This window comes from Aythya fuligula, chromosome 10, assembly GCF_009819795.1.
Source record: "Aythya fuligula isolate bAytFul2 chromosome 10, bAytFul2.pri, whole genome shotgun sequence".
Classification (NCBI taxonomy): Eukaryota; Metazoa; Chordata; class Aves; order Anseriformes; family Anatidae; genus Aythya; species Aythya fuligula.
Window position 1 is genome coordinate 10,470,558 of NC_045568.1, and position 13,945 is coordinate 10,484,502.

General features: G+C 38.8%; 1 protein-coding gene across 4 annotated transcripts in view; it reads right to left on the bottom strand.

The window, feature by feature from the left end:
- EEFSEC (eukaryotic elongation factor, selenocysteine-tRNA specific) overlaps positions 1 to 13,945 on the bottom strand; it is a 121,483-nt gene that overhangs the window by 68,747 nt on the left and 38,791 nt on the right. For all 4 annotated transcript variants that reach the window (XM_032194345.1, XM_032194346.1, XM_032194348.1 and 1 more), the window contains exon 4: positions 13,019 to 13,183. In XM_032194345.1, coding sequence (XP_032050236.1) covers positions 13,019 to 13,183 — 165 coding nt within the window. The remainder of the gene's footprint in view (positions 1 to 13,018; positions 13,184 to 13,945) is intronic.

Here is a 13,945-nt window from a genome sequence, read left to right on the forward strand (position 1 = left end):
AAAAAGGTAGGTACCACTTACTGTCTTTGGTTTTTTATTTTATTGAAGTGGGATAAATTACACACTGTTTGGAAAATATTTCAACCCCTTATTTTTCTAAAGATACTATTTAAAACCCCAAAAGGATGTTAACATTTACCAAAAGCATAGGGTTAGCCTATTAGAATATCAAGTCTGACATGTTATCTAAAGGCAAAGGCTTATTTCAGTTGCTTCAGAGGAAAAACATGAAACCTCAGTACCTTACCAACTGCGCAATAATGAAAATGAGGTTGTAATGAATTCCAGTCTAACCCTCAATAGTGGATTCCAATTACTGTGCTCAGAGGAGAAGTAAAAATATTGACAAAATATAATACCATTTTTCTGATTAACTGGTGAACAATGCTGCAGAAAACCTTGCACAGACGTAACTCTACAAAGAAAATCAGGTTCCGAAACTCGACTCTTTTCAGTCTCATTACATTTCGCAGTATTTGAAGGAGTGAGATCTCTCTCACTCTGCACAGAGACAAGGCTATGAAAAAGGGATGCTACTATGATGAAGTTTAGCAGCAAATATTTTTGCTGTTGTAGTTTAAGCAGAAGCATTATTAAACTTCGTGGGCTTTGTGGTTTAATCAGAACAAGTAATTTTTCTACGAGCCTTTGGCTCCATCTGCTGACTTTTAATATTAAAAATAATTGATGAGCCTGAAAGCGTTCACACTTTCAAAATATTTATGTCTTCCACATTCTCCTAGGTCTGGCTCTAAAGGCATAACTAGACAATCCAACTGTTTGGTCTGGTATTTTTATCAGTTAAAGATCTAGAACAATGAACCACCTCTGAGAAGGTACCTGGGTGAGCCTGGGATGCACAAGAGGTAAACAAATGTTATTTGGAAGACTGGCTGCAATTGGTTTTAAGCAACAGGTATATATCTGGATGTTTGTGACAGAATCACACGGCAATTGAGTCCAATTCTGAGAAGTGAGATTCCATGTAGACTAATAAAATGAATAAAGATCCATACCACTACCCTTGTGAGAGCTCACTGGAAACACTTGCTCAACACCTGCCTGTGCTGATTTCAGCTTCTCCCATTTTCACTGAGAAGCCTGCTTCACAGAAACTAAAGCTTGTATTTACAAATAAAAAATATGATAAAAAATTGCTCTGAAGGTTCAAAAGCCCCAATACTTGCCTGTTGCAGCACTGATGTATTTTTTTCATTACTGCAGAATTCTGATCATTATCAGCGTGTTACAGACTCAAACTAGACAGAATTTCCACACAAAAAAAAAGTGTACAAGAAATAGATTTAATGTGCTCTTTAAATATAGAAGGTAGAAGTCAGATCCTAGAAGTCAGATTCAATTTTAACTCAGGGGGTGGGGAATGTTTCAACAAGTATCAAATACAGACCCGTTTAAACAGCATAAATATAAAACCAGTGATTCAGTACTTCATAGACATTTTTAACAGCTAAACTATTTAACGGTTAAACTAAATTCATCATTAAACAAAAGCAGCCTGATTTAGAGGAACTGAGCTCTCCTCATGTCAAATGATTTGAGTGGTACCTGCATTTCTGAAAATCTCTTTTTCCTTTATGACCCTAACTCTAAGTACCCATATTTGAAACGAAAATCTGACAAAAACAAAACAAGCAACAACACCACTCTCCCAACATTCAATACTTCCTTGCTCTCTGAAAAGCAATTATTATTAACGAGGGAGACATGGTCAGCCTCTCATTACAAATCCCACTTTTTAAAAGTGGTAAAGATTTTTTTACCATGTCATTCATAGCTTCTGTATCAGGCAACCAAAAACTTAACATTTCATTTACAGACAGGTTAAAAACATTAGGTGGAATCCATTATCTTTGCTAGAAGGAGGGGTGGGAGTCTTAACACAGAATGAAACTAACTGCTTTAACTCACAATCTGAACCAGACCCTAAAGCTCATTCTTTAACACAAAGGAGTGAAGAAAGCCCATCTTCATAGCTTTTTTCAAAATTTACACAGGAACCTTATGTTCTAATACCACACAAACTCAAACAGCAACCCCTGTGAACAGAACCCTTACCTTCACATTCCTGCTTGTGTGATGTTACTAAAGAGTGAGCATAGTTAAAAAAAATATATTTAGCTTTCTCCCAATAATATCCCTCTTTTAAAGAAAAAAAGTACAGGATGCCAGAGAGTACCACGTTGATGGAAACATGCTTAATGCTTCCGGTAATCCACCAAGTGAAAAGTATTCAGCCTATACATGTTTTCGAGATTATAGATTAACAGAGACAACTCAAGCCACAGTTGTCTTCCCTTTCCTTCTTATTATTCCTATTACCTCTGGTTTCTATTGTTCTAAGCAGTCAACCTGAAGCTTGCATCAAATATATTTTCAGAGATTTTGAAATCTTTGACAACTTCTCTAAAAGTGGGGAAAGAGCCTGTGATCTCACAGAAGACAAGTATTTATCTGCAATCTGAATGTACTGAATGTATCACATATCTGCGAAGTGGAGTTGAAAAAACACAAGTTTAACAATCCAGGCAGAAAGGATGGGTGGGTGGTGTAAGCAAAGAAGAAAACAAAGCAGGGACACTACTAGTAGGAAAGTCTTGAAAGATCTGAATTTGTTTGTACTGTTCAGAATGACTACGGAGTTATCTTAAAACTCTTCACTGATCTTTTTGCTTCTGCTACATGAAGGAAGAACAGACATGACTTCTACCAGCTTGAACATCTCCATCATTTTCCCCCTATTTAGGAAACTGCATGCCTAAGAAATATTAATAAATATTAATACATCAGAATAAATCAAACTTTCTTCCTATGTAGCATCTCAGGCTCAGAGTAAGCCTCTCAGAAGGGCTCAGAGCAAGCTAGGAGCCCACAACATCAGAGCCCTTCCTCTACCCATAGCAGACTAAAGACAACGGATGCTACACAGGGCATATGCACACTTAAAAGGCTCCTCTACGGCCTAAACAATCAAGTGGCATTTGACAAGACTAGAATGAAGCACTAATTTCAGGGTCTTTACCTAATCTCTCCTCAAACAAGCATCATGTCAACAACAGAAGAAATATTTGAAACAGCAACACTATTAGATGGTACAAAACATCATTCCCAGTCAATCACCACCTGCCTCCAATTCTCTACTAGAACGTTGTGCACAACAGTGCAAGGTAGGATTTTGTAGGATATTGTTTTACAAAGATTTGTATACTATTTTGCATTTAGATTAAACTAACTGGCTTTGGTTTCTGTTGATTCAAGGACAAACTGGACACTTTTAGTCTTATTGGGCATTTATTCCAGTCCTTTAATAAAAACATATTTTCAAGTTTCCCCTTACAATCCTCTTTCCTGTGGAAACCACAGAAAACATTTTGCATGTTTGTGGTATACCTGCACATTCCTCATTCCCTGAAGACTTCAGAGTATTGTCAGTTGATCTCCACAAGCATGATCTGTGTCTTCTAGTAGACAAAGCAAATATCATGTGAACAACCCCTATGTCTCAAAACCAAACCAATTATTTTTTTTTTCCCCAAAAACCACCATTTAACTTATTGCAGTTCAGTATACCAATACCAGGCATTGCACATCAGACAAAAAGTCTTCTAGGAATGGTTACCACAGAAGTCTATTCAAATTCCTTATACAGTAAATACATTAAGAAAAAGCAAATACCAACTGAACTGAAAAACAAAAACTAAGCGGTCAGATCAAGACTGAGAAAAGAGCAGAAGAACTTCAAGAGGTTTTGAAGCCTTACACCAAACAAGTAAACTTCAGCATCATTTTCAGTACCTCTCTTTTCCACTGAAGAAAAAAAACACCCATGTCTTCACATATAACAAGATCCTTGTTTCCAATGAGTTAATCTGTTTTCATTGCTGATTTCTGCTACCTGAACTGAACGAGCAGTAAGGTCATCTCTGCCCCTATTTTTTTTCCAGAATCTATTATGTGCCCTATTTATAGAATGTTAAAAACAAACAAACAAAAAAAAAACAAAAAACAAAAAACAAAAAACACAGGTTGTCTAGATAGAAAACAGGTCAACTACTAGATCTAAACTGTAAGACCTTTGTGAAAACTTCAGTCTACAGTTAAGCATTTAAAGATCTATTAGTGACTCATTAAAAAGGCTGACCTTTTTGTTATGATTTGCAAAGTGTGAAACATTTATTCTTGATTATTTATTAGAAGAGAAAAGAAGAAGCTAGTTTATACCATATGCTTTCAAGCTAATATTTAAAACCACGAAGAGCCTGGGAGTTTAGAGTTTTCATTTCAGCCCGCTGCAAATGAAAATCTGTATCTAGGCATTTGTATCTTGTTCATCACAGTACTATCTGTGCAGCTTCCCTAATTATATCATTCCAGCAGATACTGTAAATATTGTCTTTCTCCAGTATTACTTTTTCTTTCATTTCAAAGTGCACCAACTACTATAATGTAGTAGTATGGGAATGCTGAATAGATGTGTCTAAATTTACTTTAAACAATACCTGTTATTGTCACAGGCATACAACAACAGATTCGGGTGATGAGCTGAATACTTTTAAAATAGCAGTTCTCATGCAATTTTCACAGCAATAACAGCATAAAGTTTAGTTTTATGAATGGGGGGGACGGTGTCTCAGGAAGACACAGGAAAAGGCATGAAATCCACAGGACTTCCTATAGTGTTGTAACACTTCATTTCATGGTTTTGGCTGCAACAGAGTTAATCTTCTTTGGGGAGGCTAATATGATGCTGTTTTGGGTTTCTGATGAAAACAGCAGTGATAACACACCGACGTTTTAGCTGCTGCAGAGCAGTGCTTATGCAGAGCCAAGGTCTGTTCAGCTTCTATCACTCCACCAGCGAGCAGGCTGGGGGTGCACGAGGAGCTGGGAGGGGACACAGCCAGCCTGGCCAAAGGGATGTCCTGTAGCACATGACATGTTCAGCAACAGAGGACAGTGGAAAGGAGAAAGGTGGGGGCGGGAGGACGGACATTCAGGCTGATGGCTTTCATCTTTCCAAGAAACTGTTACGCATGATGAGTCCTGCTTTCCTGGAAGTGGCTGGACACCCGCCTGCTGATAAGTACTGAACGAATTCCTTGCGTGCAAGGCTTTTGCTTTACCTAGTAAGCTGTCTTTATCTTAACCCGTGATTTCTCGCACTTCCACCTTTCCTATTCTCTCTCCCATCCCACCTGGGGAGTAAGCAAGAGGCTGTCTGCCAGGTTAAACCACCACACTTCTTCAAGAAAGCACTACAGTGAGAGCGATTTTAGATTCCTAGGTACTTATGTACTAGCCCATACTGGTCTATCTTTTGGTCAAATCTAGAAGGTCACCTTCAAAGCCTTGGTTAAGTAAGATTTCCAAAGCACAAATCCATTTTTTTCCCACTGCATGTATCTGATCAGAACTTTATAGTTTACAGACCACGGCTTAGTTAACGCTGTGCTTGCTGAACAGTTCTACTTCTTAATAGCCTGATCAAATGTGGAATTGTACTGTATATGGATGACCAAGGAAGAACAAAAAGCAACATTCCCTGCCTTCATTCTGGTTACTGACATTTTGCCAAAGCCTCCAGCACTTGAACTTAAATATTTAAAACATGATAGTTACTCAGTGACCTAACTAAGCCTGCTCATACTAAGTTACATTCACAGCAGGAATGCGATGTGAAAGCTATGTTTACCATACAGGAGGTTACCTTTCCAATTACTATTCAAGCATTCCAATAAGATTCCTGTTCAAACGGTATGTGTACGTGCATGTGGGTCTGTTTTCAATTCAACTGGATTGATAACAATTCTACCTGGTAAATTAAAAGAAATAAAAGTAAAGTTAATGACCTGGCAGCAGCAATGCTTAAGCAAACAAGTTATGCAAACACAAAACAGTCATCCTCTGCTTTACAAAGTTACCAAAGTTTAAACAAAAAGGCATTTGTATGGAAGTCTGTGATTACTATATCAATGTCCATTGACTTAGTTTCAAACTCATCTTGAACCCCAGTGTAAATCACAAGGATTCAACGCTTGACTACTGGACCAGCAACTGTTCTACAGGAAACATTACCTAGTAAGTCCCACAGGATAACAGGCAGGTTTTGCTAATTTCCATCTAAGCAATGCCTCAAGTCATCTTAAGACTTTTCTCCTCCTGTACAGAACTTGTATGTGTTGCTTAGAGTACCCATTTTGGATACCTGCATGGCTCCTTTTTAACAGTAAACGCAAGACATTCAGCCCTAGGAAATCAATAGCTGGCATATCCTTTAGAGGAGGTATCGGAACCTGCTTATCCATCATCAGAAAGTGCCCTTTGGAGGACACCACCATTCAGCGTTTATCATGTCTTTTCCCTTCTCTCCCCTTTGTCTCATCAGACCTGCTCCAGCTTCAGCCGATGGAGTTAAAAAATGCCATCCCAAGGTTTCTCATCTGACCTTGATTGGTACTTGGCTTCAAACACAGGTTTGAAGCCAAGACTGCAACAACAGCAGCTGAGAAAAAGGACAGAGAACAGAAGTTTCTTCAAGCAAGCTATGGGGAAAGTGGAAAAGATCAGTCACCTTGAAGAGCAAACTTTGAGCCTGGAAAAGCAGCTAGAGACAAAGTGAGATGGAAATAGAAGAAGAGGGGAATGAGCACATGAGGGAGGTTAAAGCAATAAAGATAAATCTAAATGTCAGGTATCATCTTAAAAGCTTAGACGTTTGGTTTTCAACTTTGTTCTGTTGTCACAAACCTGCCCATTAGTTACTATCTAGCTGTACTGAAGCTGGCTCTCTCTCTAACAGTGTACAGGAACATAGTCCATTTCTGCAGTTGTGGCACTTTTGTATTTGGACACTGAGCTTTTGCCGCAGATCCAGCAACCCAGCACATTGATATCCCCAGGGAGATACAGAATACTGAGCAACACAGACAACACAGCAGCCAGCTGTGTCCATAACAATCACTAATGAAACTATTACACTTCAGTGCCAAGACCAATCTCAGAAAAGCCCCGCACGTATCATTTTCCTGACAGTCCATGAGTTCCCTCTTCTTCAGCTCAGTTTCCTTCCTGCCTTGTATTTCTGTAACAACTTGCTCCATTTTTTTTAAACAATTCTCATGAGACAAATGATCTACTAAATCTGAACAGAAGAAATATAATTTCACTTATCTAAGAAAATCAGTCATTACACTGAAGAAAAACCACAAAGTTCATCTCTCAATGTAATTTCATCTGCTCAGACACTGTCAAGATGATACCCCATTTTTTTCATTTTCAACCCCACTGAACAGAGTACCAACTCTAAGGCAATAATAGCTCCCCACACTTTCTAACTATCAAGACAAAATTATCTGCGGCAGTAGTACAAAAAATGTATTTTAAGTCATCTCATGTATTAACCACAACCAGTCATTGCTGCAGATAAACTTGAACTATCAGCATCACAGACATGCCATAAAAGTTAAAGTCTATCTTGGAGAACATTATAGTTACCAACAAGGATGTACTTTCTCATGTATCAGTCATTTAAAGATGTCTTAAGTGGATAGATGCAACACAAATCCCTTACTTTTCTGATCTGTTGTAGGAAGAAACACATACAGCTTCCTGGATAATTCTTCCTCATCCATTAGAAGGCAATCTGTATCCAAACCGTAGCTAGCTGTCAGGGAGCACATGGTACAATCTAGATCCTCAAGAAAGATGCAAATCAATTTACTTAGTATTTGAAGAGTTAATTAGCCAGCACTGACCAGGCCACTTTTCTGCCTACAATATCACATTAGACATACAAGCTCCAAAAATACAGCGCATGGTTTGGATTAGCACCGCTCACGTTGGCTGCTCTCCCCCTGGCTTTCTTCCCTTCTGCTCTGACCAAGAAGAAAAACTTAAAACCCCATGATAAGCATCCAGCTCCCTCTGTTATGTCTTATCCCTGGTCCTGAATAGAATATGGCTTAATACAGCAAGTCCTGATCTTGCTCCCTCTTTTTACTGTACCTGCACGATGCTTAATAAAAATGGCAAGTGATACAAACCTATAGCTACAGTACATCAGTAGCGGGTAGCTAAAAAATAGCAGCGTACAGAATTCCTGAGTCTTTTTAAAGTCTGATTTTAATTAGTTTTTTTTTTCTTCCAAAATTAAAATGGATTCCTTTCCTTTGTGGCCTTTTTCTTTAAGGAGTGATAAATGGTAAGAAGTTACAGAAGTACACACTGAAAGCGAGGGAACTGATCTTTAAAAGAGCTCAGCATCTGCTGTTCCTAGTCTCTTAAGAGACCAAGCCAAAAAGATTTGAGAAGTTTTTATTGCCAGATCTAAATTTTATTCCACGGGCACTGGATCAGGTCTTTAATCCTTCACTTAACCACAAAGAACTGTGCTGAGGAGTTTAATTCTTCCAAAACAACTGATAATATCCCCAAATGTTGAAAGAATACTTTCCAATATAAGCCAAATCCTGCATGGTTTGCTTTTAAGTAAATGCCACAGCAGACACAAAACCAGTAGGATTCACTCTGATGTTTTCTAGGAAAGGAGAAAATCTCCAAAAAATACAACCCATGCTTTAGAAGTGGCAGACAATTAAAGAAACAGTTTAATACTTGTTCTGAATTAAACTGCATGTATAACATTATGCGGACGTTTAATTTATTGATTTAGGATTTAACACTCATATTTTATTACCCACATATTTTAATATGTATTATGAACTGTCTTCCCACCGGGAAACAATTTTACCAGTTACATTTAATTTATTCCCCCCACACACACACTTTTTGAACTGCCCTTCTTCACAGCATATCAATGAAAAGGAAAGTTGGCTGAAAAGTTTATCATAACAAGGAAGTACCGATACAGTAAGTTACAGCCAGGCTTCAAAGGAAAAAGCAAGGTGGAAATTGAGACATTCCTAGCCATCACAGATATCAGCTTCTGGAATAGTTTCCCAAGAAGAACAGTGGGATAAAATGGTCAGTTTTAAATGAATCTTAGTAACTTTCTGTAGTATTGTTTGACATAACTGCTAACACAGCAAGTTGTACTCAGTGACAAGGTATCTTTCTATCACATACCCCTAGGAAGGGGAACAAAAGATTTCACAAACAAGCCATGTTCTAGGTGAGCCAGGCTTCTTTCCGCAGCAGATGAACTGTAGCATTTGAACTGCTGCTTTAGCACCATTGGGTAAGGAACATCCAAGAAGCCTTGAAAAAACAGGTAAAGAAACAGCAGTCAGGTATCCTTTCAGAAAATTTAGCATTGGCTCTACTTGCAGTGCAAAGCAAAATACTATCAAGACTTCCTGAATTTTGGAAGAGGTATACTTCGAGGAACAAGGAATGGAAAATGAAAAGTAGGAAACATTTAAAATTTCACCATGAAATTCCATGTACAAGTTGCTTTGTGATATGACTCAGTGGATTTTTAAACCAACTTTGTTTTCTGAGATTTAAATACAGAAATTTACATCCTCTGACATAATTTATGTCCTCTTCAATAGTGCAACTCTGTATGATCTTGCTAGAAGTCCTGAAATACATTGAAATTAGTTATTACATTTATATACTAAAGCTCACTGATCAGAGGTCTTGGCATGTCAAATAAACTGAAGCAGTCACACAGGAACAAGCAGAGCTATGTTAGAGTTCAAATAGCTACAGTGGTTTGAAGGTAATAACCCAAACAGTATTTGTAAGGCCATTTTATCACACACTGGAGGACTTCTTTGTTCAATGAATCTTAAAGGCTACAGAATGTTGGCCAGAAAACAGACCAAGGTTATTTAGCCAACAAGGTAGCTAAAAAAGATCTCTTTCCATATGGTGGAAGCATATGAAGCCATGAAGCTATTTTAAGTGTTACACTTAAAAGTAAGTGTAAGACACTTCTTACAGGTTCATAAAGGCAATGTAGTTTGACAGCAAATAGGCCCTTGCCAAGACAAAAACTACTACTGGTTTAAACTGATATTAATTTACTAAGAGACTTGACTAGATAAATAGAAGAAAGTTTCTCATTTTTCTCCTCCATACTTGATGTCTCAGGTGACCTCTTAAAAGTATACCAAAGTACTAAAGCGCTTGGATGACTGTTCTCCAGCTACAAGAGAAGCAGTTCATAAACCTTCTTGCAACTTTTGAGACTGATGCATTTGGTATTAGTAAAAGAAATTGCACAAACAACAGTGACAAGGAGGGCTGGACTCGCTATGAACATTCCTCTTCCCCTTTGATGATAACAGCTCAATTGCGCCTTGCAGATAAAAAATCTGACATCTTAGAGGCACCTCCCAAGGGCAGTCCAATCACTGGGTGTCCAGAATTTGTTTATTACACAAGAAAACTTCGTATTATATTACAGCAGTGCATTATTCCACTCCAGCACACAGCAAAAATAAGCTGAAAAAAAACACCAGGCAATCAGCTTGCCCTAATATTCATCAGTAACTACATCACAAAAAAACAGCTAGGATTGGGAATATAAAGCACAAGTTAATTTTTACTGCTTGGAAATCCTGAAAGAAAAGAGTGGTGTTTGTACCTGCTGCCACAAACATGCTCTGTGGCTGCTGTATGCCTGCAGCAATTGCTCACAGCTAAGGCAGTGCTGGATTAACACTCTGGGGATGACCAGATATGTTACTGACAGATCAAGGTGCGACTGCTTTGCTTTGAAACATGCATACCTATGAAGTGACTTCAGCCTACCTCCCTGGCTTAATATCCATTTACAGTGAACATCTGTCTCTGCCCCTGACTCAGTTCAACATGACCTCTTCCACGAACTCTCACAACTCCTAAATCAGAGTGATTCTTATTAGCTAACCTGGAACACTTTTTGTGCCTGGAAACATCTTCTCTTTAAAGGAATACTAACAGATCACTGTTTTATATAATCTTCCCATACTTCTAGTTTGTCTGCAACTGTGCAATCCAGAGCCAGAATCACTAATCCTGGGCAGAAGGAAGACAACATCCCACACTGCATTTAACATTACTTCTCACACAGTACTTTGTTTCTTTGCATTAAGACCACCGGCAAGAACAAAATTCATGGTTCTTGCCTATTTTGTGTTGGCTTTGTGAGTAGATGCTGTTCTTAAGCTATTATTTTTCTTTTCACCTGTGTAAGGAAGGCAAAGATACTTCTCCCCCACTGAAAAAACTTACCTTTTTCAATTAAAGAATGCTATAAAAAACAGCTCTACAATTTGAAATGCTCACAAACTAAAGTCACTAAACATAATGTACTTAGACCAATATTTTGAAATGATTAGGACCAAATTTAACCGTAAAGTCAATCTATACTGGGAAAAAAAATCCTTACTATTTCACTCCAGGAACTTTTATAAAGCAGAAATAAAAATGTCACAAGTTGTTACAGTTTATAAACTGGAAGACTGTAGAGATTGAAAGACCACCGAAGTAATCTTAATGGACATTCAGAATTCTGCCAACACTATGTTTTTGCTGCAGAAATCCTACGTTCATGCTCTTCAAGGTGGATTTCAAGTGCTAGTGAGCAAATAGTACTAACTCAATCGGATAGTGAACTGTTTGCTGTGTCAAAGCTTTTTGCCAAAAACATATATATAATTTTTCTTTTTGCTGTATGGATAATCAACCCCAGATGGCAATTTACATAGGCAACAGCATAAAGGAATCCATGCACTGCTGGTGCTCTCAGCCCCAATCAGAGCAAGCACGGGCGTTTGACAATGTCACTGTTTATTTTTAATTGCTGTGTCCCTCCTTTGTGCAGGTTCAAGCGGTCAAAGATGTCGAAGTCCATTAGTAGAACTGGAAGGTGATGCCACTTCATTTGGTGAGAGGGTTCCTCAAATTTAAAAAGCAGCTGGTTTGTAATGTCCCTAAATGCCCAGTGGGCACCAGCTGTCAATCTCAGTTACCATAGGGTCAGGGCAAAAAAAGGTCAGAGAGAGTCATAAACCACAATGTGTTGTGAAATGTGCTTCCTCCATTACCTTGTAGGCCTGAGAAAGGTTTGACCTTTTATAGGTATCCTAACCCAACTCTGCATGATGCTAGCAGGGGTAAGGACAACACACAATTCAAACTTACAAAGGTTGCTTCCTTTTAACCGTGCTGTGGTTACCTGTACACTATGAGCAGTCACATTCACAGGCTGCTCGTGGCAAAGAGCAAAACGCTGCTCACAACAATTACCACTCGGAGCTATGGCATGCCTGCTGTCTCACAGAAGGCTGTGGAAGGACTAGTTCATTAACAGCAACTGAAAATAACAAACTTTGCGGGAAATTGTTAATGCCATAAAAGCCAAGTGATTTGGCTTCTCTTTGTCAATGTCTGTTTATCTGCTACCTTGGTCTTTCACTTCTCTGTAAATAAAATAGGAGCACCAGATAAGCAGTTCAAAGTCCACTGAAAGTCCTCTTGACTTTCCACAGGCTCTCTAAAAATCCCAACCGCAGCAAGCCAGACACCGCATTCCAGCAGCTCTTCCAGAACATGCTGACATCAATTAAACCCCTGGCAAACAATGATAATGTGCATCAAGCATTTCCATGCCCTCTTATTGCCATTTCCATGCACTCTTCTTGCCACTTCCAGACATCTCAGGAAGCCTACCTGGGTCAGATTCTTTTACAAGCCTTCTTGCTGAGGCAGAATGTCTCAAACAAAAGTAACCTCACTCAAACCTCGTTCATTCCTTAGGTATGTCCTGTTTTGGGAACATGCCCACCTTGCTTTTCTGAAGTTGAAAATCTAACACACTCATCTAGGTCAGCCTTCCCTCTTCTTCATTCAACTAAAATGGAGCAGGTAACTTTACTGGCTGTGTTACTTAATCTCTTTCTCCCTATTATAAATGTAGCTTATATTAGAATACCAGAAAAGTAATGACACTGAAAATAATGGAACAATTTCAGACTGCAGAACACACTCTTCTTTGTTGAATGTCTCTTTCTATCAGGAAAACTGGGGGGAGTGAAAATGAGAGACTCACCTTCAGGGCAGGAATCTCCACATTGTCACCAAGGCTAACAGAGCCAGAAAGAATAGTCCCTGTCATCACCGTGCCTTGACCCTTGATAGAGAAACAGTGGTCGACTGCCATAAGGAAGTTTCCCGAGGGGTCTCTTGATGGCAGGTAAGCCTGAGACTTCAGGACCTGAGAAAAGAAAGATAAAAGCAGAACCATGCCTGGGTGAAAAGTCATGACAGCCATACAGCAAAAGGAAGGCAAGCGGATGATTGATTGAACAGGCTTGCAGTTTTACTGATTTCAGGCATCTCCCAGCGAGCTTAGAACGCACCAATGTCAAATTAACTGTGCGTGCCATAGAGGAGATGCACACTTAGCAGCAGGAACAGTTCGATTTTCTGCCTTAGAAAGATTTGGTGCTGCACATTTAGCTTGGTTAGCAGAACTGCACTGGCAATAAAGTTGCTGCCAAACTCAATATAAACACTGTAGCAAAGCAAATGAAAAAAAAATCCTGCACCCGTCTCCCCCCTCCTCCCCACCCTCAAAGTACAGTCTTACAGTGTATTTTGCTACTTCAGCTCTTTTTGATTTAGTGCAAATTAACTTACATAAAGATATTAGCCCCATCCCTGCCTCCCTCCCAGAAAAACTATTACACCGGGATAAGTTTCAAAGTCAACTTCCCCTTCAGATTTACGTTAACACTTCTTGGAGGATCAAGCCACTAAGAAAAATAGCTATGTAAGTATCATTTTCTAGAGAAAATATCAAAGTTTAGGATTTCTGTTTTGCTGACAAATAACTATGCTTCTTAAAATACATCATCATAGGCAGAAGACTAATTATAAAACTGCAGTCACATACCCAGCAGTGGTTCAGAGGAACTGGTTCACCCATCTCAAATCACTTTTGATCTTTGTCTTTGTTACAATATCAGCATATAAA